At 32.8% G+C, this 20,664-nt stretch overlaps 4 protein-coding genes across 6 annotated transcripts; 1 reads left to right on the top strand and 3 right to left on the bottom strand.

Moving 5' to 3' along the window:
* Positions 1-6: 6 nt before the first annotated feature.
* Positions 7-6,917, bottom strand: LOC108750648. Of its 2 annotated transcripts, none has more exons than XM_018490250.1 (6): positions 6,474-6,917; positions 5,060-5,290; positions 3,726-3,887; positions 3,438-3,645; positions 2,698-2,893; positions 7-2,124 (listed from the first exon to the last, which is right to left on the bottom strand). In XM_018490250.1, exons 2-6 carry the CDS (start codon positions 5,240-5,242, stop codon positions 1,932-1,934), a joined length of 942 nt encoding a protein of 313 aa, XP_018345752.1. In that variant the 5' UTR covers positions 5,243-5,290; positions 6,474-6,917; the 3' UTR covers positions 7-1,931. The 2 variants fall into 2 exon arrangements, with proteins under 2 accessions (XP_018345752.1, XP_018345753.1); XM_018490251.1 differs by lacking the exon at positions 6,474-6,917 and adding an exon at positions 5,390-5,413.
* A 1,440-nt stretch (positions 6,918-8,357) lies between these two features.
* LOC108750498 (protein transport protein Sec61 subunit beta) lies at positions 8,358-9,849 on the bottom strand. Its single transcript, XM_018489970.1, has 3 exons — positions 9,541-9,849; positions 9,266-9,462; positions 8,358-9,026 (listed from the first exon to the last, which is right to left on the bottom strand). The coding sequence occupies exons 1-3, from the start codon at positions 9,541-9,543 to the stop codon at positions 8,939-8,941; spliced, it is 288 nt and encodes a 95-aa protein (XP_018345472.1). The 5' UTR covers positions 9,544-9,849; the 3' UTR covers positions 8,358-8,938.
* Positions 9,850-10,413: 564 nt separating this feature from the next.
* Positions 10,414-12,561, top strand: LOC108750528 (general transcription factor 3C polypeptide 6). The gene is made up of 3 exons (XM_018490012.1): positions 10,414-10,633; positions 12,065-12,323; positions 12,385-12,561. The coding sequence occupies exons 1-3, from the start codon at positions 10,475-10,477 to the stop codon at positions 12,555-12,557; spliced, it is 591 nt and encodes a 196-aa protein (XP_018345514.1). The 5' UTR covers positions 10,414-10,474; the 3' UTR covers positions 12,558-12,561.
* A 675-nt stretch (positions 12,562-13,236) lies between these two features.
* LOC108750579 (amidophosphoribosyltransferase-like) lies at positions 13,237-19,014 on the bottom strand. Of its 2 annotated transcripts, none has more exons than XM_018490109.1 (8): positions 18,938-19,014; positions 15,754-15,972; positions 15,338-15,630; positions 15,008-15,257; positions 14,691-14,930; positions 14,488-14,615; positions 14,178-14,399; positions 13,237-14,109 (listed from the first exon to the last, which is right to left on the bottom strand). In XM_018490109.1, exons 2-8 carry the CDS (start codon positions 15,962-15,964, stop codon positions 13,837-13,839), a joined length of 1,617 nt encoding a protein of 538 aa, XP_018345611.1. In that variant the 5' UTR covers positions 15,965-15,972; positions 18,938-19,014; the 3' UTR covers positions 13,237-13,836. The 2 variants fall into 2 exon arrangements, with proteins under 2 accessions (XP_018345611.1, XP_018345612.1); XM_018490110.1 differs by having other exon boundaries at positions 15,754-15,970; positions 18,935-19,009.
* Positions 19,015-20,664: the final 1,650 nt, after the last annotated feature.

The following is a 20,664-nucleotide window of genomic DNA, read 5'->3' as shown; positions in this document are numbered from 1 at the left end:
ATATAATCACGTAAAGGAAAAATGGAAAAAAAAGATTAGTGGATGATGCTGTTTATACTTAGGACGGCGCATATGTTTTCACCTGTGGTTACATATTATTATGAATTATTACGTGAGAGTAAATAATATAAATTAGAGAATGGAAGAAACATTTGGACAAGAGAGACCATAACGTTGCAAGCACCGTAGGTAGGCCCACTCAATACAGTAAGATTATTATAAGAAGAATATATTAATAATTATTATAATATGACTGCTCGTTTTATGCTCGGCGTACATACATTTCATTGTCATTATTATATCACCATTTATTAATGATATACATACGAACAAATAAAATGTGTTTATAAATATGAAGCGAACTTTACGTAATCTCTCGACATTTATTGCGATTTATTCTTCGAATCTCTTCAAATCTTATTTAAAAGATATTGTAATATGCATTTTTTTATGAGATCATATGATATAATCAAGAGGGAAAGGTAGTTAACCAATAATTCCACAACTTAGGATCAGTAATTATTTATTATCTAAACTTCGAAGACATACGTAATAGTGAAGTATTGAGAAGTAATATTTGAATTATTTATTCACGAGGAATTCGTTTCATGCGCGTCATTAATTTGAATTATCGCTACATATGTTTTATAAATTTCCTTCGGAATTTGTTTTTATTTCGTATTCTGGGGACGTTCTATCGGCACGGAGATATGTTTAATATTGCTATGACTCAATAATTCGATCGAAAGCCTCGGGATTGCAATCGGGATACGTGGACGCATGTACCACGTTCGCATTGCATCTAAAATTTCTTTATAAGCATCCTATATGAATATACTAACAAAATGAATAGCGATTGTGATAGTTGAAATGTAAACTTGACTGTTTTATTACGTTTGTTTGACACCTCTGGCGATAAATATTGCTTATTCGCTGCCGAGTTACGAAAATTGAAACACACATGTTCCGTTTTTCCTCGATATGCGTTTCTGCTAATTACTTTACCTTTAACGAATCGACAGTATCAATCGTCAACCATTATGGATCATCAATTTTCAAAGTTACTATTAGTTTCAAAAATGGGCTACATTTTCTTACTTATATTACATTAAAATCTCGTTTTAAATTTCGTTTCTGCGATATTTAAGACACATACTTTTTTGTTAGTTGATAGCGAGCGCGATAAACCGCCTGCCTAATTTATTTCCGAGAACTACTCTCTTGAAACAACATATAATATTATTCATTTAAAGTAGCGATTGACTAATTGAATATAGTGACGCTTTTTAAGAGATTTTCTTTTTAAGCCTGGATATTATTTGGAACATACAAATTATATATTATTTCCAATCTCTCTTCTTTTATCTAATTTTCTTGTATCTAAAATAAGAGTTTAAGTACGTACATAAATAAAGCCGCTAATCGAGTCGTTGATTACCGTCGACTTGTCGTACAGAAACAATGCTCGAATTGGTCGTTAAGCTACTTTTACATTGGTACCCATATAATATCGCTACAAAAATAATTTTCTTTGTTCATCTCATCATTCGATTCTATACGAAAAGTCACTAGTAACATTTATGCCTAACGCCGGGAAGGGCTTTTAGTTACAAAAATAATAATACTTCATCTTTTATAAGCCTTTCCATTTTGAAAAGGGATCCCTTCTCGGTTCCCACATACCGAAATTGATGTGCATGACCAAGTACAGTCTAACTTCTCGAGATCGTGCCGATATCGCGCTTGATAGAGTGTTGTTGGACTGGGATTTACGGTTCGGCTGTCGAGTTTATATTTTTGTCAGTAGGTAGACGGGGTTCTCGATGCCACAGAGAAAGATAAAGTAGCGCTCAGAGGGCTGTACTGGTTGAAGCTGTTGCTGTCGACTGCACGCCGGACTCAGAATTCGGACGTCCGGCGTGTGGTTACAGCTACGTGGATGCTGCGAGGCTGATAGACGTTGATTCGGTGACGGCCGATCTCGGCTTCACATCCAGGGAATCGTAGAGTGGAAATTCGCAGCACAATATAAACTTAAGGAAATGTGGCACCTCAACGTAGATAGCCGGCGGTATCGGTATCAACGGTGACGTCGATCGCTTGTAGTAGCGATACTCCGCGTTACTGAAAACATTTGCAGAACATAAGTAAATCGAAATTCATACGAATTTACAATAAAAACAAATCAGCTTATCTATTAATATTGTTTTCTCACGAACTGTAAAACAAAAATTTAAATAACTTTTTAAAAAAAAAAAAAAATCTGACTTTAAATTATTATACTCTTCCATTTACTTCAACTAAGAGTTGAGACTCCAGTTTTCTGTAATAAGTTAATTTAGGTATGCAACTTAATTCTTGGCCTTTTTATGTCAACTTTTCACTTAGAAAGTGAAAAATGCCCCATATATAGTCACCTCCAATTCAAATACAATCTATTAACAGTATCTCGACTGGTCTTCGACACTGGTGTTTTAAAACGACTCTATATAATATATATATATACGCGAAAAATATTTAAATTTGAACAAATGCTATAGTCTAAATGTAGGCTATAAACTAAATGTAGGGGTCGAGAATGAAGTTGTACACTTACTTTAAATATATAAGACATATTTTCTAAATTTTATATTTAAATCTTTGAATATTTTTTCTTTAGATTTGTGAAAATTCTCAATGTACTTCTGCGATACTTACTCCCTGTATCTTTCATCCGATGCTTTTTCTAATAATGGCATCCCCGATAGAAATAGAATAATAAGCGTCGTGAAGATCGGGGATGCGATAACAACCCATTCTGCTCCTTCGATGACATTTAGAGATATTACAAATATCCCCCACCAGACGACAATCTCGCCGAAATAATTTGGGTGCCGGGAGAGCCTCCAAAGTCCTAAAAATGTTGACTTGTAAATGCAAATTTATTTCATTGCAATCGAAAAATGAAATAAATTTTTAAATAAATAGCAACATGTATAACTCCTAATTATATATACATATTTATTTATGAGAATCAGATTGACGAACGTTTTTATAACACTTGTCTTATTGATGAGATCTTACAGACGATGCTTTTCTGTAAAATTTTATTAGTAGTATAAAAAATTTAATAGAATTCCGCAAATTTTAGCCGTGTAACTCACCGACTAAAAGTAACATAACATCAATGTTATAATTTCACACTCGAGAATGTAACTGTTATGTACCATAACCGTGTTATATCGCATTTACATTGTTGAGTAAAATTATAACATTGATGTTACTCTCTAAATTCTTTGAAGTAGAATTTCTGAAACTCTGAAGAGTGAAAATTGAGCCTGTCTTGAAAAGGATCTATATTCAAGAGTGAAATTTCACTCTTAGAATGAGATCTAAAAGTTAAAGAGTATGTGTTGCTGTTAATTAGTGTTTACTAGAAAATCAAAGAGTAGTCTCACCGTCGTTACACCACTTCCCATTGTTCACCGGATCTTGCTTAAAGGTGAACTTTTGCAGATCGGCGTAGGTTTCAGCTAGCAAACCAACCAAGAAGAGACCCGTGCCGGCGCTGTCAAGCGTCGTCATCGTCTTTGGCGCGGGCGGTATTTTATGTCGTGGAGAATTGATTATTATCACAGGCAGACTGACGACGTACACCCACACAGCCTGCGAATCGACAAATCTCTTCGATATATCACATTCTTGCTAGGAATATTAAACGGGAAACATCGCATTCTCTACTTTACCTGAAATGTCCAGAACACGGCGAAGCGGATCACGTTACTGCGACGATCGTCGAATCTCTTATCACGGCCTATTTTGACGATTCTGTATAGGAGATACCCGGAGAGCCGCACGCCCCACAGGCATACGAATATGGTCACCATCATCTGCCGACTGTCGTACGTCTACATGGGGAAGAAAGGCACGTAGTTATTTCCACCGATGCTTGTAACGACTAAAATATAAAATAAGCGTCATAGAAAAAAGTTTATAGACAGGCACAAATCATCCGTTAATAGGTATTAATTATATCTTGCCGTTTTATTTATAGCAACGGTTTCATTGAGGATAAAATTGTCGATGATAAAATACAGAGGCAATATGTTGCGTGAATCTCGAGGTGCATTCGAACTTCGAGAGAGAAAATCAATCTAAAATAACGATTTGCAAATTTGGTCCGCAAGTGCAATTATTACCGAAGATTATTTACAGTTACGATAAAAATTAAGTGATTTTAATAAAACTTATATAATCAAGTAATAATAATAATTAGTTGCATTAATAATCATTAAAAGGAATTGATAATAGACGAAAAAATATCTTCATCTAATTTGTGATTTCTCTATTTATTTTCGAGTCTATTAAAACTTTTATAAATCTATCTTAGTAGGTTCTTTCCCGATAAATTTGTAATGTACTTTAATCTTTAGTGATCATTTTCTAGCCTTCTACACTACATACAATTGGATCGTATATGTCCCGGATTAATTTTCATCTCTTTTATAAATACATAAAAAGTAATTCTTACATATGGTTTAATATCTTTAGAAAGTACTTGTGTACTCTCTAAAACTTTTAGAGTGAGATGTCACACTATAAAATTGCATGTAACGTTCATTAGTTGTCATTTCTCACTCACAATATAACTGTAATAACACACAGGTGTCATATTGTTAAGTAGGAAATTACAATTAATTAACAAGTACGTTACATGCAACTTTGTGTTTGCTGGTTGAAAAATGAAATCTCATTCTTCAAGACTGAAAATTGAGCTCTTGCTATTCCTTTTCGAGATTGTCTCAATGTAGTCTTTAGCGAGATTCCGCTTCAAAGAATTTAGAGAGTAAGGGTTGTAAATAAAAAAAAATTGTATATATATATATATATATATATATATATAAATGTTATAACTAAATGATGCTCCTAGTATTTCAAAGAAAAGCAATGTGCAGGACATGAATGATACAAAAGTCTAAGGTTTAAGAGTTAATATTCAGGCTTTATCCGTCAAATATAAAATTCTCCCTACGTGCGTCACACGTGCACCAGAGATGCACGATAACGTGTCAGACAGTACCTTGCCCACTTGACCGAGAAAGAAAGTGAGGAGAGCGAGGATGATGAAGTTGGTGCCACCGGCGAAGTCCGTCAGCTTGTCCATCTGGAAAGTGGCCGCGATCGTAAAGAAGATCAGCTGCATACCGACGGTTACAATCGCGCTCACGGCGAGATGATCCTCGTCCAAAATGTCGACCGCCATGTCCTCAACGTTAATCGTCTCCGATCTCCGGACAAATTACCTCGGGTTCTGAAACGCGATTTTATCCGCGTCGATATATCAAAGGATCATTATTTAGTCCTTCAATTTTAATTTAAAATTGAACACTTTTTTTTTTAATATACGTACAGCCGAGAAATATCTTGGAAACGCGTTCGTAGGAAACGTTCTCCAGACGTCTTTAGGACGTCTCTTGGAAGTCTGTACAGTATGGAATACTTAGAGTTTTTCTATATATATCTAATTGTGAGAATCGTTCTTTCGAAATCAACAATCAGTATTCGACAGAAGAAAATGCCAAACAAATTAAATTAAGAGAATTTTTAATTATATAATTCGAGTATTAAACGAAAAATATTAATGATACTATATTATATATATAATATTAAATGATACAATTACTCTTAAAAGAAAAGAAAATTTGCAAAATCTTTAAGATAGCAGGTAATTAAATCTATTCACGTGAATTCAAAATTAATTTAATTATCCTTCTTACGAATACATTTATATCTAATAATATGTACAAGAATTAAGAATCATCAATTTGGATTAAATTAAAAATTAAGGAAAAAAAAGCAGCTACTATTTAATATGAATTAAAATGCGGCTTTAATTTTCTAAATTATAAAAATTCGTGTAATTTCTAATTGTTATCTTAAAAAAAATCAGTATTGGTACGAAAAAAAAGGCGGTCGATTTTATGTCCTGGCACATTAACAAGTTATATGGTCTAGATAAACAAACTGCTCATATATGTCGACGTATGTAGTTATATTACGATTTCCGCAATGCGGAAAACGCGGTGCATCGAGGATGTGTCCGTAACTATGACATAGAGCCATTTCCAGGGAAATTCGCTAAGAAATTTATGACATAAGGAACACCGTGCACATTCTTGGCAGTAATATTTTGAATAATTTGAGAACGTTCCAGCGCGTGCAGCTTATGAATTTAGAATTACCTTCGAAGCTCCCTCCCTCTCTCTTTCTGCAAAATAATCTAGCGTGCATGATTCTATCCATTATCGAGCGAGATGTTGAGTAAAACGTTGTTGAACGTCTTTAAATATATAAATAACGCTGTCATACACTTTGTGTGTCTTGCGGAATGACAACGTTATCGATGCTGCGGATCTCCCAATTTTTCCAAAGCGGCGAGAGGAAGAGAGAAAGAGAAAGAAAGAGAGGGAGAGGAGAGAGAGAAAAGAAATTACCTCTCCCGTGGAGAACTGCATTTCTCGCGGTGGTTTTCCAACGTGTACTGTGTGCGTCCCGCCCCGACGCCGTTTCGCTGGGCAGGCAAGAAGAAGAAGAAGTCCGATGTCGCCGTGACTAAAACGAGGCGCGCACTTCCGCACGACGGTATCACGTGTGTGATGTGAGTCCGCCGCGGGTCGGCGACGCTCGCGAGCCCTCGCGCGGCCCATCAACGGTGGAGGAGCGCGAGAATCGAGATGCGCGTGTCCGCCCCCTCGCCGCCTCCCGTCCCGCGTCCCGTCGGGTAGCCGGAGAACGAACGAGAATCACCTCCGCGATGGCACAGCACCCTCATGCCGCTCCGCTCCCTTCCTCCCGACGCCGACGCGACGATGTGCGTTCCTCCTGACGCCTCCAACGCGCACGCCTCTGGAGCGCGCCTCTCCGACGGTCTGAGAGACCACAGCGATGAGCGGGTCTCACCCGTCCCCAGTGTTCATTTTCAGGGGCATCTACTGATCTACGTCAGACGGACCGCGATTCGGCGTATCTCAATTCCCCTCCGTGCGTCGATTTTGAAAGGACGGATCGTGCTCTTTAATCGTTTGAATGAATTAAATTTTATACGCGCTCACGTATTTTTCTAAATTTTTCAGTTTCTTTCTCTAAGATTTTTTACAATTACTTATGAAATCACAAGATCTGTATATATAATTATTTTTCACACAGATTTCTTGATATTATAGGTAAATGAAAATCTTAGAACGTCGAAGAGTGTCCTAAAAAAACTTTGCTATCGATCTTGGTTTTTTTCTCGAATCCTATATATAATATATTTCTCTAACATTTCTTCGCTCGTTTTTACGATTCTTTTTATCTCGTAGTCCACTCCCTTTCCTAATTCTCTGTTTCCTTTTTTTTGTTCCCCATATCTTAGATTCTATAATTATTCCATATTAATTATTCCATATTAATTGCACGCATCTATTTTTTTAATAATATTATATATATATATATTTTTTTTTTGTTTTTCAGTCATTTTTATCTCTCTAATCAGTTTTATCTCTCTAAAATAAAGATAAGAGTAGTGAAGGAAAAATAAGGGAGAGGAAAGAGAAATTTTTCTCTTTCCTCTCCCTTATTTTTTCTCCATTATTCTTATTTCTATTTTTTCATATCTTCTATGTTATTCTTTTCTTGACCTTTATTTCTAATGATACACATTTTGTATACATTTTATTTATTGCGATTACCTCGTTCTTGACCAATTCGAAAGTGTTGCGTGTAATTCAGTGAATCGAAAGAATCAATATTGGATGCGCCGGCGCCTCGCAGAAAACGCTCGGGAACGGAAATATGCAGAAACCCTTGCAACGCCGCGAACGCAAGAACATCTTCATCGCATGCTTGCAGATACATGCTTGCAAAGAAAATCTTTAAATAAACTCAACCATATGGTTACAATAAAAAACTTACGTCTTACTATTATAATAATACTTGAAATACACGTTTTTAACACATTATTATAAATTATTATAAATATATTATGTTCTTTTTATTTCATGTATGCATCTACATTGTGTAATATGTGTCTATTAACAGCAGCCTATAATTCTACTACATGTAAATTATTATAAATTTACTAAAAATTATTTTGCAACGTGGATTACTTATGTGATAATTTAGATTTTTTTATTTTTAAATGTAAAGTATAAGATTTCACAAAAACTTAAGAGAAGATTAAATCTAATCAATCTAAATTTGATTCTTCTAATTTAAAAACTTCCTAACACATTCTTTAAAACAAATATAAATTAAGCTCTCTTTGACTGAAATAAATATTTTCATAGGATAAGATAAGTATAAGAATGTAAATAAACTGTACTTGCAAAGTTAATACGTGGCTCAGTATGAAAGCGATTTATTCGCAATCGACGGATCCTAAATTCGATCCTACTCCCAAAATCCTCTATTTTATAAGATTGTCAAAAGTTACAAGTGTAAAGAAGTATATAATAAATAGTAGCCGGCTTCGGGAACCCATACTTCACGGTTTATTTACACTTACATAAATTGACTTGTACAATATCAACCATAAATCAGGGTAAAAATAAGTTACATTTATTTCAATATTACTAATGTTTCAATATTAATAATGTTTCATAATATTACAAACACAAACTAAATAATTCCTCTCGAGTTTTCTCACAATATATGTAATCGATAAATCGTTTTAAAAAAACGGATCCTTCTCTATCGACGCATAAAAAATATGAATGTATTTTGTAACGATGTCCACCGTGTCATGTGTTTTGTGAGTGTTTCCTTTTAATGATATATTATCCATAATGTATCATACATATTAAAAATCACGTATTAACCTGTTCGAGGCGCCAATATATGATTGCACGATGCTGAAATTTGCATCGCTCAGTGCTTCATATCTCTCTCCCAGGCCAATCTTAACATATTACACTTATATCTAATTTCTAGTGTACTTGCCCCAGATATGAAGCATGAATACAGACGCAATGAATAAAAGGGACATTACTAGCACTGGCACAGGTCCCCTGCAACAAAACAATTTCAATATTTATTAAAACACTATTAAGACGTATCATGTAAAGGCAAATTAATGTTGCAATAGAGAATTAAATTATCAGTGTTATAGCAAATGATATTATAACAGATAGATACTTTGAAGCGTTTAATTTACTAATTTAAAACAAATTTTACTAACTGACCAATCAAAGTATCAATAGCATTACGTTGATTTACGTTGGCTCTTAATCAGCTGATCTATACTTACACTTTGATGCCAGGAGAGTCATCGGTGTAGAACCTCCACATGCCACCGGAGCTTGTACCGGTATTCCTGTTCCTGGCGGAGGAAGTTACAGTGGTTTTTCTCTGTTTTACTGTACCACTACCACCTGTTCTTGGCGCTATGGCTTTGCTGGGTGATCGTCCAACAGATCCCACGGAAGTAGCACTAGGTGCAGCAGGCTTTTTCCAAGAAATAAGAACACGCGTCAGTCTTCGTTTATAAATTCAAACATTATTATTCAAATTAATTATACTCACCATGGTCAAACTATTCTTATCGACAATCCAAGAGGATACTAAGAGATTCGTTCAAAAACTTCACTCACGCTCGAAATACTTCAACGGTGCTTGCGTTGTAGAAACAGTGCTTTCATAAAATACAGATTGTTTACAAGTTGAGACGCATGAACGGGATACTCGGAAGACAATTCGTCGTTTGCTTCTCTCTTCTTCTGACCACCTCTTTGTGCGAAAATCGACAGCAACGTGGCATCAAAATGTATATTAACGTACCACTCGTCGGGCGATTCGAACGCAGGCTGGTGGTACAACGCAGAGTAGCAGGCGACGTGTCAAATGTATGCCATACACGTGGTACGTGACGAACACGTCATCGTCGTCGCTACGTTTACGTTTGACATCCACGAATCAGCGCGGGTTATAATACTGGACAAAATACCACGTATGCCATGTTTAAAGGAGCCTTTTCATGTCGACGCTTATTTTAAACGTCAAATATTAATTTTTTTAATAATAAATTTATACGTAATAAATATTGCTTCATCTCGCAGAGATAAGAATTTTTCGCAGGCGTCCAATTTTTCACGCCATTCCCCCAACATATTTCTGACATTTTTGGTCCATAGAGCACGTTTACTATTTCGAGGAAATGTATTCATTACATAGCCCTTGACTACTGAATTATTACAAAATGGGGAGGGGGCTGCACACCCAATCATTTTTAATAATTATTTTTGGTATAATTGATTACAACGTGTATTTATGTATGTACACGTTAGATTAGAGTACTATGCTGAAACGACCAATTAGACCAGCTCGTGAAAATGTACCTTTAAGCTTTAAATTTCAAGTGGAATGCAATCTAGATATGTTAGATGTCATTGCCTGAAACATATTTCTCTGTTGAATTTAAATAATAACAAATAATAATTCATAACAATTCATAAGAAAAATGGAGTCGGATGGTGAGTTATCTGAAAATGAAGAAGAAATGCTCGTATATGTAGAATTTGAGGGACTTACTGGTAACGAAATGTTCGATAATAAAGATCTTCAATTGGATATGATTGGAATAGATACTGAACATCCTATAATGGAAATTAATGGACGGGTATGCTGTATTTTACTATTTGTAGAATTTAATAAGTGAAAAACGAAGTATAAATCATATTTAAACTTTATAGCTTGTTTTTAGAATGTGCTTTTATCAATAAAAGCGCACTTTTGTTTCTAAAATTCTGTAGTATATGTAATGTTAATTACATGCTAAATGCACACTAATATTGTTATAAACGAATCCCGAATAAACTCATGTTTATTTCCTTTTTAGATTTAGTTTTATCTAGTTTAGACAAAATCATTAGTTTAATAATAGTAATTAATAATAGTATTATCTTCGAGACAGTTTTCTTCGAAAAAAAAAAAAAACGACTCTTGTATGATTAAGAGCTTATATTTAGTTAACATGGAATACAAGGAATTGTAATATAAAGACGCCAATTGTTATGTTTTCTCCGAAAGGAAAATCAGGATACTTGTTTGATTAAGAACTTATATTTAGTTAATATGGAATATAAGGAATTGTAATGTAAGATGAGAAGAAAAGCAGCTGAGAGTCAATTCACTAATCAATAGTTAGTTGCTAAACAATCCTCATTACTTCTTTCATAGACTGTAACAAATAGCTAGAAAAACAAAATTATCGTCAAATGAGGTTAGGTCTAAACCTCACTCAATAATTTTATTCTCTATTATTAATCATTAATGCCCATTTCCATCAATGTAGATTAACTTTAATCTCGGTTTAACTTACTCTTCTTCTTTTTCTAGTTCTAAAGATTAGAAAAAAAGCAAAGAGTAAGTTGAACCGAGATTAAAGTCAATCCACATTGGTGGAAATAAGCATAAACTGATGGTTTTGTCATGATAACTTTAAAAGTTACCATAAAAAACATTAATTATAGCTAGAAAAATATAATTTTTACATTATGGCCAACTGGGCTTGGCATGTATTTGAAATACTTTTATTAGTAGCAACTGGAGATGACTAAGTAAAGTTGAAACATTCTGTTATTAATTTATGTAATAAGAAATTATTTTAAATTATTTATCTATATTAGGTGCTTGTTATTTTTACCTGTGTTTTATTATTTATTTTAAAATACTTATATTTGAGAAAGAGTATTTGTAAGACAATTATATTTTGTATTTTATATTTTAATAGAGCACATGAAAATATTTTGTATTTCATAGGAGCATATATGGTAAAAGTATTTTATATTTTGAACACTAAGATTGACAATTTCATTATTTAAATAACAAGATACATAATTTTTTCAATCTCTTGATTTTAAATACAAAATATATAATATTTTGATATATTATTCTGCTGAAGTACAAAATATAAAATACTCTTGTATTGCAAAAACTGTATTTTAAATAAAAGTATTTCTATTACATGTTCCCTCAGTTCTCATCATCAAGTTAAATTCAACTACTTAAATTAATTAAAAAATAAATTTTAATCGTTTTGTATTTTTAGTTTTATGAGGGTACTTATGAAGATGCTGTAGGCACTTATATGTTCTTTGAGAAAGATGACAATCCAAAAGTGGACGATGAGGTATTCGATAAAGTGCCGACTCTAAAGTATTCTGCTAAAACGAGAAAGTTACTTAAGATGCAGAGGGTGTTCACAAAGCCAAGAGTCGAAGTCCTCGGTGATGCTGAACATGAGAGTTGTATTCCGAATGAAGAAACGTTAGCACAAGCTGGTGTGCCTCCAAAGTATCAAGAGGAAGGTAATAGAATGAATTTCTTCAGTTTGTGTATTTTATTTAACATGAAAGCAATTTATTTTAGCCATGCAGTTCTGGAATAAAGTACGTGATGAGAAACTAGAAGAATTAAGCATATTTTTGGAAAAACAGAAAATTAGGGAAGAGAAAACATCTAAAGGTATTGCATTGGATTCAGAGTCTGATGAGGAAAACCCTATCGTACAAAAAACCAAAGAAAAATCAGAAGAAACATGAGAAAGTAAGATGTTTTAAAATTCTAATTAAAAATTTAATATTTAAAGAGATTAATGTTCTTAATATGAGGATTGTATATTAATAACATAAAACTGGCACAGTAACATCAGTGTTTTGGATATTAAACTATCGTATGGAAGGAGCAATTATAATTTTACTTACATGTAAGAATATAAATTAAATATTAATTTTTTGCTGCATCGCTTTGTTTAATTTAACAATAGAAAAATGTTTTATTTTTCAATTTTGTTCTCATATTTTACAATTTCAATTCAATTTTAAATATATCGTATATTTAGTATACATATACCATATATTTATTATATATTTAGTATACATATACTATATATTTATTATATATTTAGTATAGATATATAATTATAAGAAATAATTTATTGACACTTTTTTACTTTGAACATAGAAAGTATAAAAAAGAACATTTCATATATCATTTTACTTGTAATTTTTTTTTATGTAATCATACGTTTTTCATATGAAGTGTAGTTATAAAATACTGAATTGAATCCAAAAAGTACAGATATTTTCTATTAGATATCCTAATAAAAAAATAGAAAATAATCTTATTTATCCTTATTTTACATACTTTATATAATATATCTGTTATAAAAATTCAAACTTAATAATTAAAATTCGATCATTACAGTTTAATATTTTATGTAATATCTAGATACGCGAATATATCTATAATAACTCTTCGTTTACATACATCTTTCGTGATCTTTATGTAGCATAATGATCTTTATGCGAATCTGCATCGTGCAACTTTGGCGGTTCAGAACTCCGCTTATAATACAGCTAATTTGATGTTTTTTCAATTTTAAAAATTTGAAGAAAAAAGGCAAGGAACTTTGCTTCAGTGACGTTAATCGAAAAACATATTAGTAAAAAATTTATTAAAACTCTAAGATGTATTATGTTTTCAAATTTCTCAAGACTTATTTTTCATCCAGTGTTGAAAATGGATAATTTTATTTCCTATTTGAAGAATACTATAGATATTTATGCATGAAAGTGCAGTGATGACTTCAACTTTTTTTACAAGCAGGTAACAGCATTAAAATATTAATTTTAGGATTAATTTTATAGCTGTAAAAAATGTTGGTGCGAATTCACATCTGTGTATTAACGAAGGGATAATATAACACTTTGTTAAATCGTACATTGCAGAATGCTACGTATTCGTTATTTTCTTTCAGAAACCTGAGTTTTGTTTGATTTTAGAAAAAAATAACGCGTCTCTCTCTCTCTCTCTTTTTTTTTACCAGTCGAGGTCACCAGGTAATTCATCTGGATACTCTCCTGTTAGGCAGGCAGTACAGTGACCGATGTAATTACTTTCGCGATTGTCCATGCGATATCTGACCGCCTCGACAAGCCCCTCGACTGAAAGGTACGTTAAACTGTCTGCTCTCACGTGTTTGGCCAATTTTGTATTGTCAAGCTTATTCGCGATAAGTTCTTCTCTCGTTGGAATGTTGATGCCCATGTAACACGGATACTTCAGCGGTGGCGAGGCTATTCTGATATGAACCTGTAAATGTGACATGACGAATATACTAATAAATATAAATAGAAAGAAAAGATATTAAGAAAACTTACCTCCTTAGCGCCTGCATCCCTTAAGAGTTTAATAATCGGACCGATTGTATTACCCCTCACGATAGAGTCATCAACTAGAACTATTCTCTTTCCTTTTACATTTTCAGACAAAGCTCCGAATTTTTTGGCTACTCCGAGCTGCCTCAGTCGCGTGCTCGGTTGAATAAATGTTCTACCTACATATCTGTTTTTGCACAGCACTTCAGCGAAAGGTATTTTAGACTGTAACATTAAAAAGAAAAAAGTATTGTTTAGACATAAATTGCACGTTATATTTGCTCGGCAATTATGCTGCTGATTTTGCATTTACTTGTCTGGCGTATCCGTGTGCCGCTGCAGTTCCCGATTCTGGTACAGAACTGACAATATCTGCTTCAACCGGAGATTCCATCGCTAGCACTCGTCCACATTGCATACGAACGGAATATACCATTTGACCTATATTACAAATGAATAATTAAACATATCTCTCAATCTCTCTATCGCGCTATATTCTCATTCTTATTTACGTACCTTCAAAAATGCTGTCACTCCTAGCGAAGTAGACGTACTCAAAGATACAAAATGCTTGTGGTTTTTTATTTGGCCTTTCCACTATCTCTATCGTTTTAATACCCTCTCTAGTCAGCTCCACAATTTCGCCAGGAAATACTTCGCGAACATATCTTGCGCCGATACTTAAGAATCCGCAAGATTCCGACGAAATTACCCAGCCTTCTGCTTCATCGTCATCGTCATCGGACTCGTTACTTGCTGCAATTCATGTTATTATTTTGTATTAGAGAATCATTAAAATAGACATTCATTTCTATTAATATTTCAATATGCACCTAAATTGCCAATTGGCACAATTTTTCCTAAACAAAGAGGTCGATTTCCGTAAGGATCTCTAACGCCATAAATTTTGTCCCTATGCATTATAACTAAGGAGTATGACAACGGTGCCAATTGCATAAGGTGTTTGATACGTGCAGGCCAATCTGGTCCATTGACTTCACCTTCCGGCGGATTCAAGCAGAGTGCTTGTGTTATAAGCTCCGAGTCCGAATGCGTTGATAAACCAACGCCTCGACCTAATACCTGAACATACATACGAGATTAAAACGAAATTCAGATTTGATCGACAAGGATTGTTAACGTAAATTTTTCCTTCGTATTACCATTTTTCGAAGAGATTCCGTATTGACTAATTCTCCATTATGTCCAACTGCTAGTGCCCCGTGCGCAGTGTGTACCACAAATGGTTGACAGTTGACTTCTTCACTGGCTGCACTTGTACTATATCTGGTATGACCAACCCCAAGATTTCCTTTGAGTTTTCTCATAATCTCGTCGGTGAAAATATTATTGATCATTCCCATACCCTTATGAACATGGAATGACTTGGAGCAGATACCCTCGCTTGTAACGATTCCAGCGCTTTCTTGTCCTCTATGTTGCAACGCCACTAAACCTGATTGAGTAAAAATAAAAAATTGTTTCGTCTTCTGATTCGTATTTTTTTCTCTCTTATTGTATATACATTTATACACTTTTTTATTTCAGTTAATTTCTATTACACACAAAGTGAATCTACCTAAACAAATAACTTGAGCAACATCAATTTGTGATGGCCAGTCGCCTGCAGCTATACATCCGAAAACACCGCATTCGTGTGTAAGACCAGTAGATGTTTGTCCCCTGGTTTCACCTTTGCTTCGTGGTTTCGTACATTTTGATTCCTCCGTGGAAAGACGAGACATTGTTTCAGCACAATGTTCGCTATCTTTATCGTGAAACGTTTCCATTGCGATCTATCACAAATAAAATATGTTAAATTTAGCAGTAGTAATTAAGATAGTTAAGACAGATAGATTGGATTAAAAAGTCATTAAAAAAAACATGAAATGATCATAAATACGCTTTTATCAATGTTAAATTATTATATATTTCTCATATTGTACAATTAATAACTTTTAATAATTATAATGTACTAAAATTTAAATTTTTCTCTGGATTTAGATATATACTCTTCCATTGAAACTTAATATATTATATTTGGTTTATAAAGATTTTTCATGTAGATATATATACTGGATATAAATGATGTATTGTATATATCCTACTAAAGTGCCTAAAGAGAGAGTAGATCCTTTCGTAATTCCTCTTTATGTATTATCTGTATTGCCCTTGTAAACTATTGACCCCCAGCGGACTCTTCTGATAGAATCCACATATCTTACGTTTATTCAATGCTACAACTATGTTTTCTCATCACGTTTGCGCAATCTGCATTTCGCAACTGATTTCATCATTTTACATCGTACTGACATCACAAATATCATAATATAGAACAGTTATATTTGTGTTTACAACAAATCGATCCTTTCACATCACGCGAGAAATTGCATCATATTTTTCTGCAATGAGATAGTTTTCCTGTGTCAGTTACAAACTACATATAGATACGAAAGTAATGTTATCTTTTTTTTTTTACTTATCTTACGTTCTCTAGTTCGATTCAATATTAATTCTCAAAGCTAGACAAAATTCCCAAGAACAAATATAAAAGATAAACTCATGTAACTTATTTATTAGAAAAGAAAGCTCGAATTATTTTGTTATAAATATTAATTTTGATGAAGCAAGTTAAATGGATGACACTTTTATTCTGTTATCTAAATCTATGTAAAGAAATATAATTTAAAGTAATAATTTTAAGGAAAAATTATAACATTAACTTACGATTCTAAGAGATATTTCTGAAGATATTAATACTGGTAGGGATTACAACAATAAGTATTCTGTTTTTCAATCATGAAAGAGAAATATAGATTTTTCTTACGAGTAAACTGAAGGCAAGACTGATTAAAATGTATTATATATTCATCTCTCAGAGAGAATGCTTTTCTGTCGCTAGTCATTGAATTTACAGTTGCGTCGATTTATTTGAACTAAAATAAGCAAAAATAAAAGAATTTAAAGAAAAACGAAACTGAACAGAATGCATAAAAATATTTTCGTCTATGCACATGAGATCCATAACTTTATTGTCAATATACTTGTATTTATCGTGAATCAGTTAAGAAACTGCTGACAAATTTAAAATGATATTTGATATGTGTGAAGATATGAAATTAAGCAGAATAGAGCGAAGAAATGCAATAAAAAATGTCCAAACGCAATAATTTTTTATACGAGATGATTTCGATTAATTTAATTCCGATTAATTTAATCGGCAGTTAACTCGAATTGCTTAAAATAAAATCTTTAATATATAATTCCTTGTTCTTAATCTTATTTTCGATACAATAAACAAAAATTTCATAATTCTAGTAAATAATTTAATAATTCTATTCGCGTATTAACAAAACATGATTACAAAATAAAATGTAGACGTTGCTTAATGAATTGAATTAAATACTTAATTTAATTAATAATTAATGATTAAGCTAATTCAAGTTCGATTCAAGTCACCCATATATTTCTCTTAATTCCTCGTTCTGAAAGTTTGCGCTATTCCGATAAAAAATAAGACTTTCTTACATATTGAGAAGGAGTTATACGCAACGAATATATAAGGCCTGTTTTTTCTATGACTAAGCTAATATACACTTTTGGAATTTAAAGTAGAATAGGTATATATGTTTGGCGAAAGCGAGAAAGAGTTCTAGTGTAGTCTAGTGCAGACCTATAATAAAAGGCAGACTATAATAACCCATGGAAACCGTTTTTCCCGAAGCCAGAAAGCACAAAACATTATTTTCATTATTCGTAAAACTGAAAAATTACAAAAATCAAGTGTAAATTTCTTTCTCGTTTATCAAGGACAAATTACACTAGAAAAATGTTTTATTCTTTGAATTAAAATTTTAGAAAATTGAAACAATTTTTTAGTAAAAAGTATCGAATAAAATTGTTAAATTTTGCGAATTAAATTGTTTAGTTGGTATAAACAAATATTTTTGTTATTTACAAATACAAAACAAAAAAATTATTGCAAAAATAACTAAATTTTTGTTATCTAAACAAAATATTTGGTTTCTTTTAAAAAAGATTTCCACCAAAATAATTTTGCTGAAGACACTAAGACCCAGTTTCACAACTCATGTGATCTGTTCTTTTTAGCTGAACTTCATCTTTCTTCTTTTTTTTTCTATGTTGAAAAGAAAAAAAGAAAAGATGAATTGTGCGAGAACTTTAGCTAAAAGGAACAGACTTATAATTAATTCTTAACCGAGGTTCAACTTATTCATTATCTCTTTTCAATTCTAGAATTAAAAAGAGATGAGAAATTTGTTGAACCTCGGTTAAGAATTAACCGTGAGTTATGAAACTAGGTTTAAATCTTTTTTCCTGAGTGTACAAATATAAAGATACATATACCTTAAAGGATAAGTTTTTTATTAAATCAACTCATTGTTTTCATATTGGATATAAGTTCACATAGCAAATTAGACTCGTACGATCTCAATGGGTTTATTAACACTGTTAACAGTGTGACACGAAATAACGTAATGAAGCTAAAGATCGTAAATTATCCAAGTTTGCGACAGATGCTGCGGACGAAGGATCGCACATAGAACACATGATTGGCCTTCTTTCCATAGGTTCTCACTATGTGAAGATTCCACGATCACAGAAAGGAAACTCCTTGTTTAAGAAACTACTTTTCGAGTTATGGAATAATGAAAACGGACGCGAATAAATAATGTGCGAATCACGCTTGATTCGTGAGGATCCTAGTAGAGATCCGTATGAGGAAGCGATACACGTACCTCCACGTGTGCCGAGTGCGTGCAAAGACACGCCGAGAAACGTTCTCGTGCTCCTCGCTTCAGGAATACGTCTGGTTCATATGAAACGTGTGCTTCGTATTCCAAACCACAAGTCACAAATTGGAACAACGGGGGTACCTAGTGACAGCCAATGAGGAAGCTCACTGCCTGCCGGAGGGGCTCGCTCCGTTTGATCGGTGCGACCATTATCTCTTCCTTCTCGAAGAAGAGGGACGATGCGGGAGGATGTGAGTGCAACGCCGCATCGATTCAAAAGACGAATGGACCGTTTCTCAAAGAGATAATATCTCTCTCTTTCTCTCTTTTTCTGTTTCTTTCTTTCTCTCGTTTACGACGACATCGGAAGTAATTGGCATGGATCACGCTAAACGTTAGGATCGATCAAGGATAGAGCACTTAAAGACGTTTCGATATTAGCTGTACAATATTAGCTAAAAGTATCAGCAAAAAATATCAATCTTAGCTAGAAATTAACTGACAAAGTTTTGTCATAGATACGCTCTGAGGCCAACTATAAAAAAAAAACAAAACAAATAATTTGGAGTTTATAATGGCTTTATGCGACAAAATATGTATTTTGCAATTTTAAGTAAATAACTTTTACATAAATAGATAGATCCAAATAAACTTGTGTATGAATTTATTGAAGTTTTATTAGTATATATAAAAAATTCGATTTAATTTGTAATGCTATGACCTTCTCACTTTGCAAATAATTACAAAACGCCAATTTACATCGGAATTAAGACTAACAAAACAATTAAAAAACTTTTAAACTAATAAAAGAATTGTGTCCAAATTTTACACGGATATACTAATAACGTTTTAGACATAATTGAGTTTTAAAAAGTAATTATATAAATAATTTAAAATTATAAATAAATTATAATTAAAACTCCAAAAATTAATCAAAACAGAAACAAATTGTCAATATGAACTGCTGTTATTGATGTCTATAATTAATCATATGTAATAATAGAATAATCTAAAATTTTTGTATATATTTTTATTTTGAGATGTAATATATATTCTTATAATGTAAGATGTAATATCCTTAAGTTAACGATGTTTACGTCATTTGCCATGTGATTATAGAAATTAGCCGCCTCTCATTGCCAATAACACATTAGCATGATCTCGAACGGACGTGTAATTGCGATGTAATTTTGTTTGAATTTTGTAAAGTGCCGAAGGTGGAAAATTCCTCTTCAATAATCTCTTTTGTTCTTATGATAATTGGCAAAATTTCCACGCTCTCGAAAGATTAGTCAGCGGAAATGCCACGGTCCAATTTTATCGTTGAATTATTTCTATTACGTAATGTATATGTCGTAATTCTATATGAGTTACAATTGATACTCATAGCGATATACTATCGATATATACTCATTTCCAGACTTGTATGGATAAAAGAAAATAGTTTATAATTACTTTTAGAATTATATTATTTATATTAAAATTATTCGAATTATTTAAAAGGAAACAAATTGTGAGCCGCTGCGGTTATTGGTACATAATATTAATATATTAAAAGATCTACTTTGAGTTCATCTTACTCTTAACGTTCGAACTTTTCCTCGCTATTTTTAACTCAGGACTCTTAATCCATAATAACAGTCAACATTTTATCTTTTGACCTTGTATCGTTGACTATCTTTAATTTGGATGTTCAATTTAACCATTATGAAAGAGAATTCGAACCATATTAT

Source organism: Trachymyrmex septentrionalis, unplaced genomic scaffold (assembly GCF_001594115.1).
Source record: "Trachymyrmex septentrionalis isolate Tsep2-gDNA-1 unplaced genomic scaffold, Tsep1.0 scaffold37, whole genome shotgun sequence".
Taxonomy (NCBI): domain Eukaryota; kingdom Metazoa; phylum Arthropoda; class Insecta; order Hymenoptera; family Formicidae; genus Trachymyrmex; species Trachymyrmex septentrionalis.
The sequence above is the reverse complement of the archived record's forward strand: the minus strand, read 5'-3'. Positions and strand labels throughout refer to the sequence as shown.

What these genes read in the sequence shown, in the direction of transcription:
- LOC108750579 (XM_018490109.1), bottom strand. Translation starts at nt 15,964, where the DNA reads ATGGAAACGTTTCACGATAAAGATAGCGAACATTGTGCTGAAACAATG. An exon ending in TGCTCAAGTTATTTGTTTAG is followed by an intron (nt 15,631 to 15,753) that starts GTAGATTCACTT and finishes TTACTCAATCAG; the next exon opens with GTTTAGTGGCGTTGCAACAT. An exon ending in GGGATGCAGGCGCTAAGGAG is followed by an intron (nt 14,110 to 14,177) that starts GTAAGTTTTCTT and finishes TCACATTTACAG; the next exon opens with GTTCATATCAGAATAGCCTC.
- LOC108750498 (XM_018489970.1), bottom strand. An exon ending in GACTCTCCTGGCATCAAAGT is followed by an intron (nt 9,027 to 9,265) that starts GTAAGTATAGAT and finishes GTTTTGTTGCAG; the next exon opens with GGGACCTGTGCCAGTGCTAG.
- LOC108750648 (XM_018490250.1), bottom strand. Translation starts at nt 5,242, where the DNA reads ATGGCGGTCGACATTTTGGACGAGGATCATCTCGCCGTGAGCGCGATT. An exon ending in TTCTCGGTCAAGTGGGCAAG is followed by an intron (nt 3,888 to 5,059) that starts GTACTGTCTGAC and finishes TTCCCCATGTAG; the next exon opens with ACGTACGACAGTCGGCAGAT. An exon ending in CCGTGTTCTGGACATTTCAG is followed by an intron (nt 3,646 to 3,725) that starts GTAAAGTAGAGA and finishes GTCGATTCGCAG; the next exon opens with GCTGTGTGGGTGTACGTCGT.
- LOC108750528 (XM_018490012.1), top strand. Translation starts at nt 10,475, where the DNA reads ATGGAGTCGGATGGTGAGTTATCTGAAAATGAAGAAGAAATGCTCGTA. An exon ending in TAATGGAAATTAATGGACGG is followed by an intron (nt 10,634 to 12,064) that starts GTATGCTGTATT and finishes TTGTATTTTTAG; the next exon opens with TTTTATGAGGGTACTTATGA. An exon ending in TCCAAAGTATCAAGAGGAAG is followed by an intron (nt 12,324 to 12,384) that starts GTAATAGAATGA and finishes AATTTATTTTAG; the next exon opens with CCATGCAGTTCTGGAATAAA.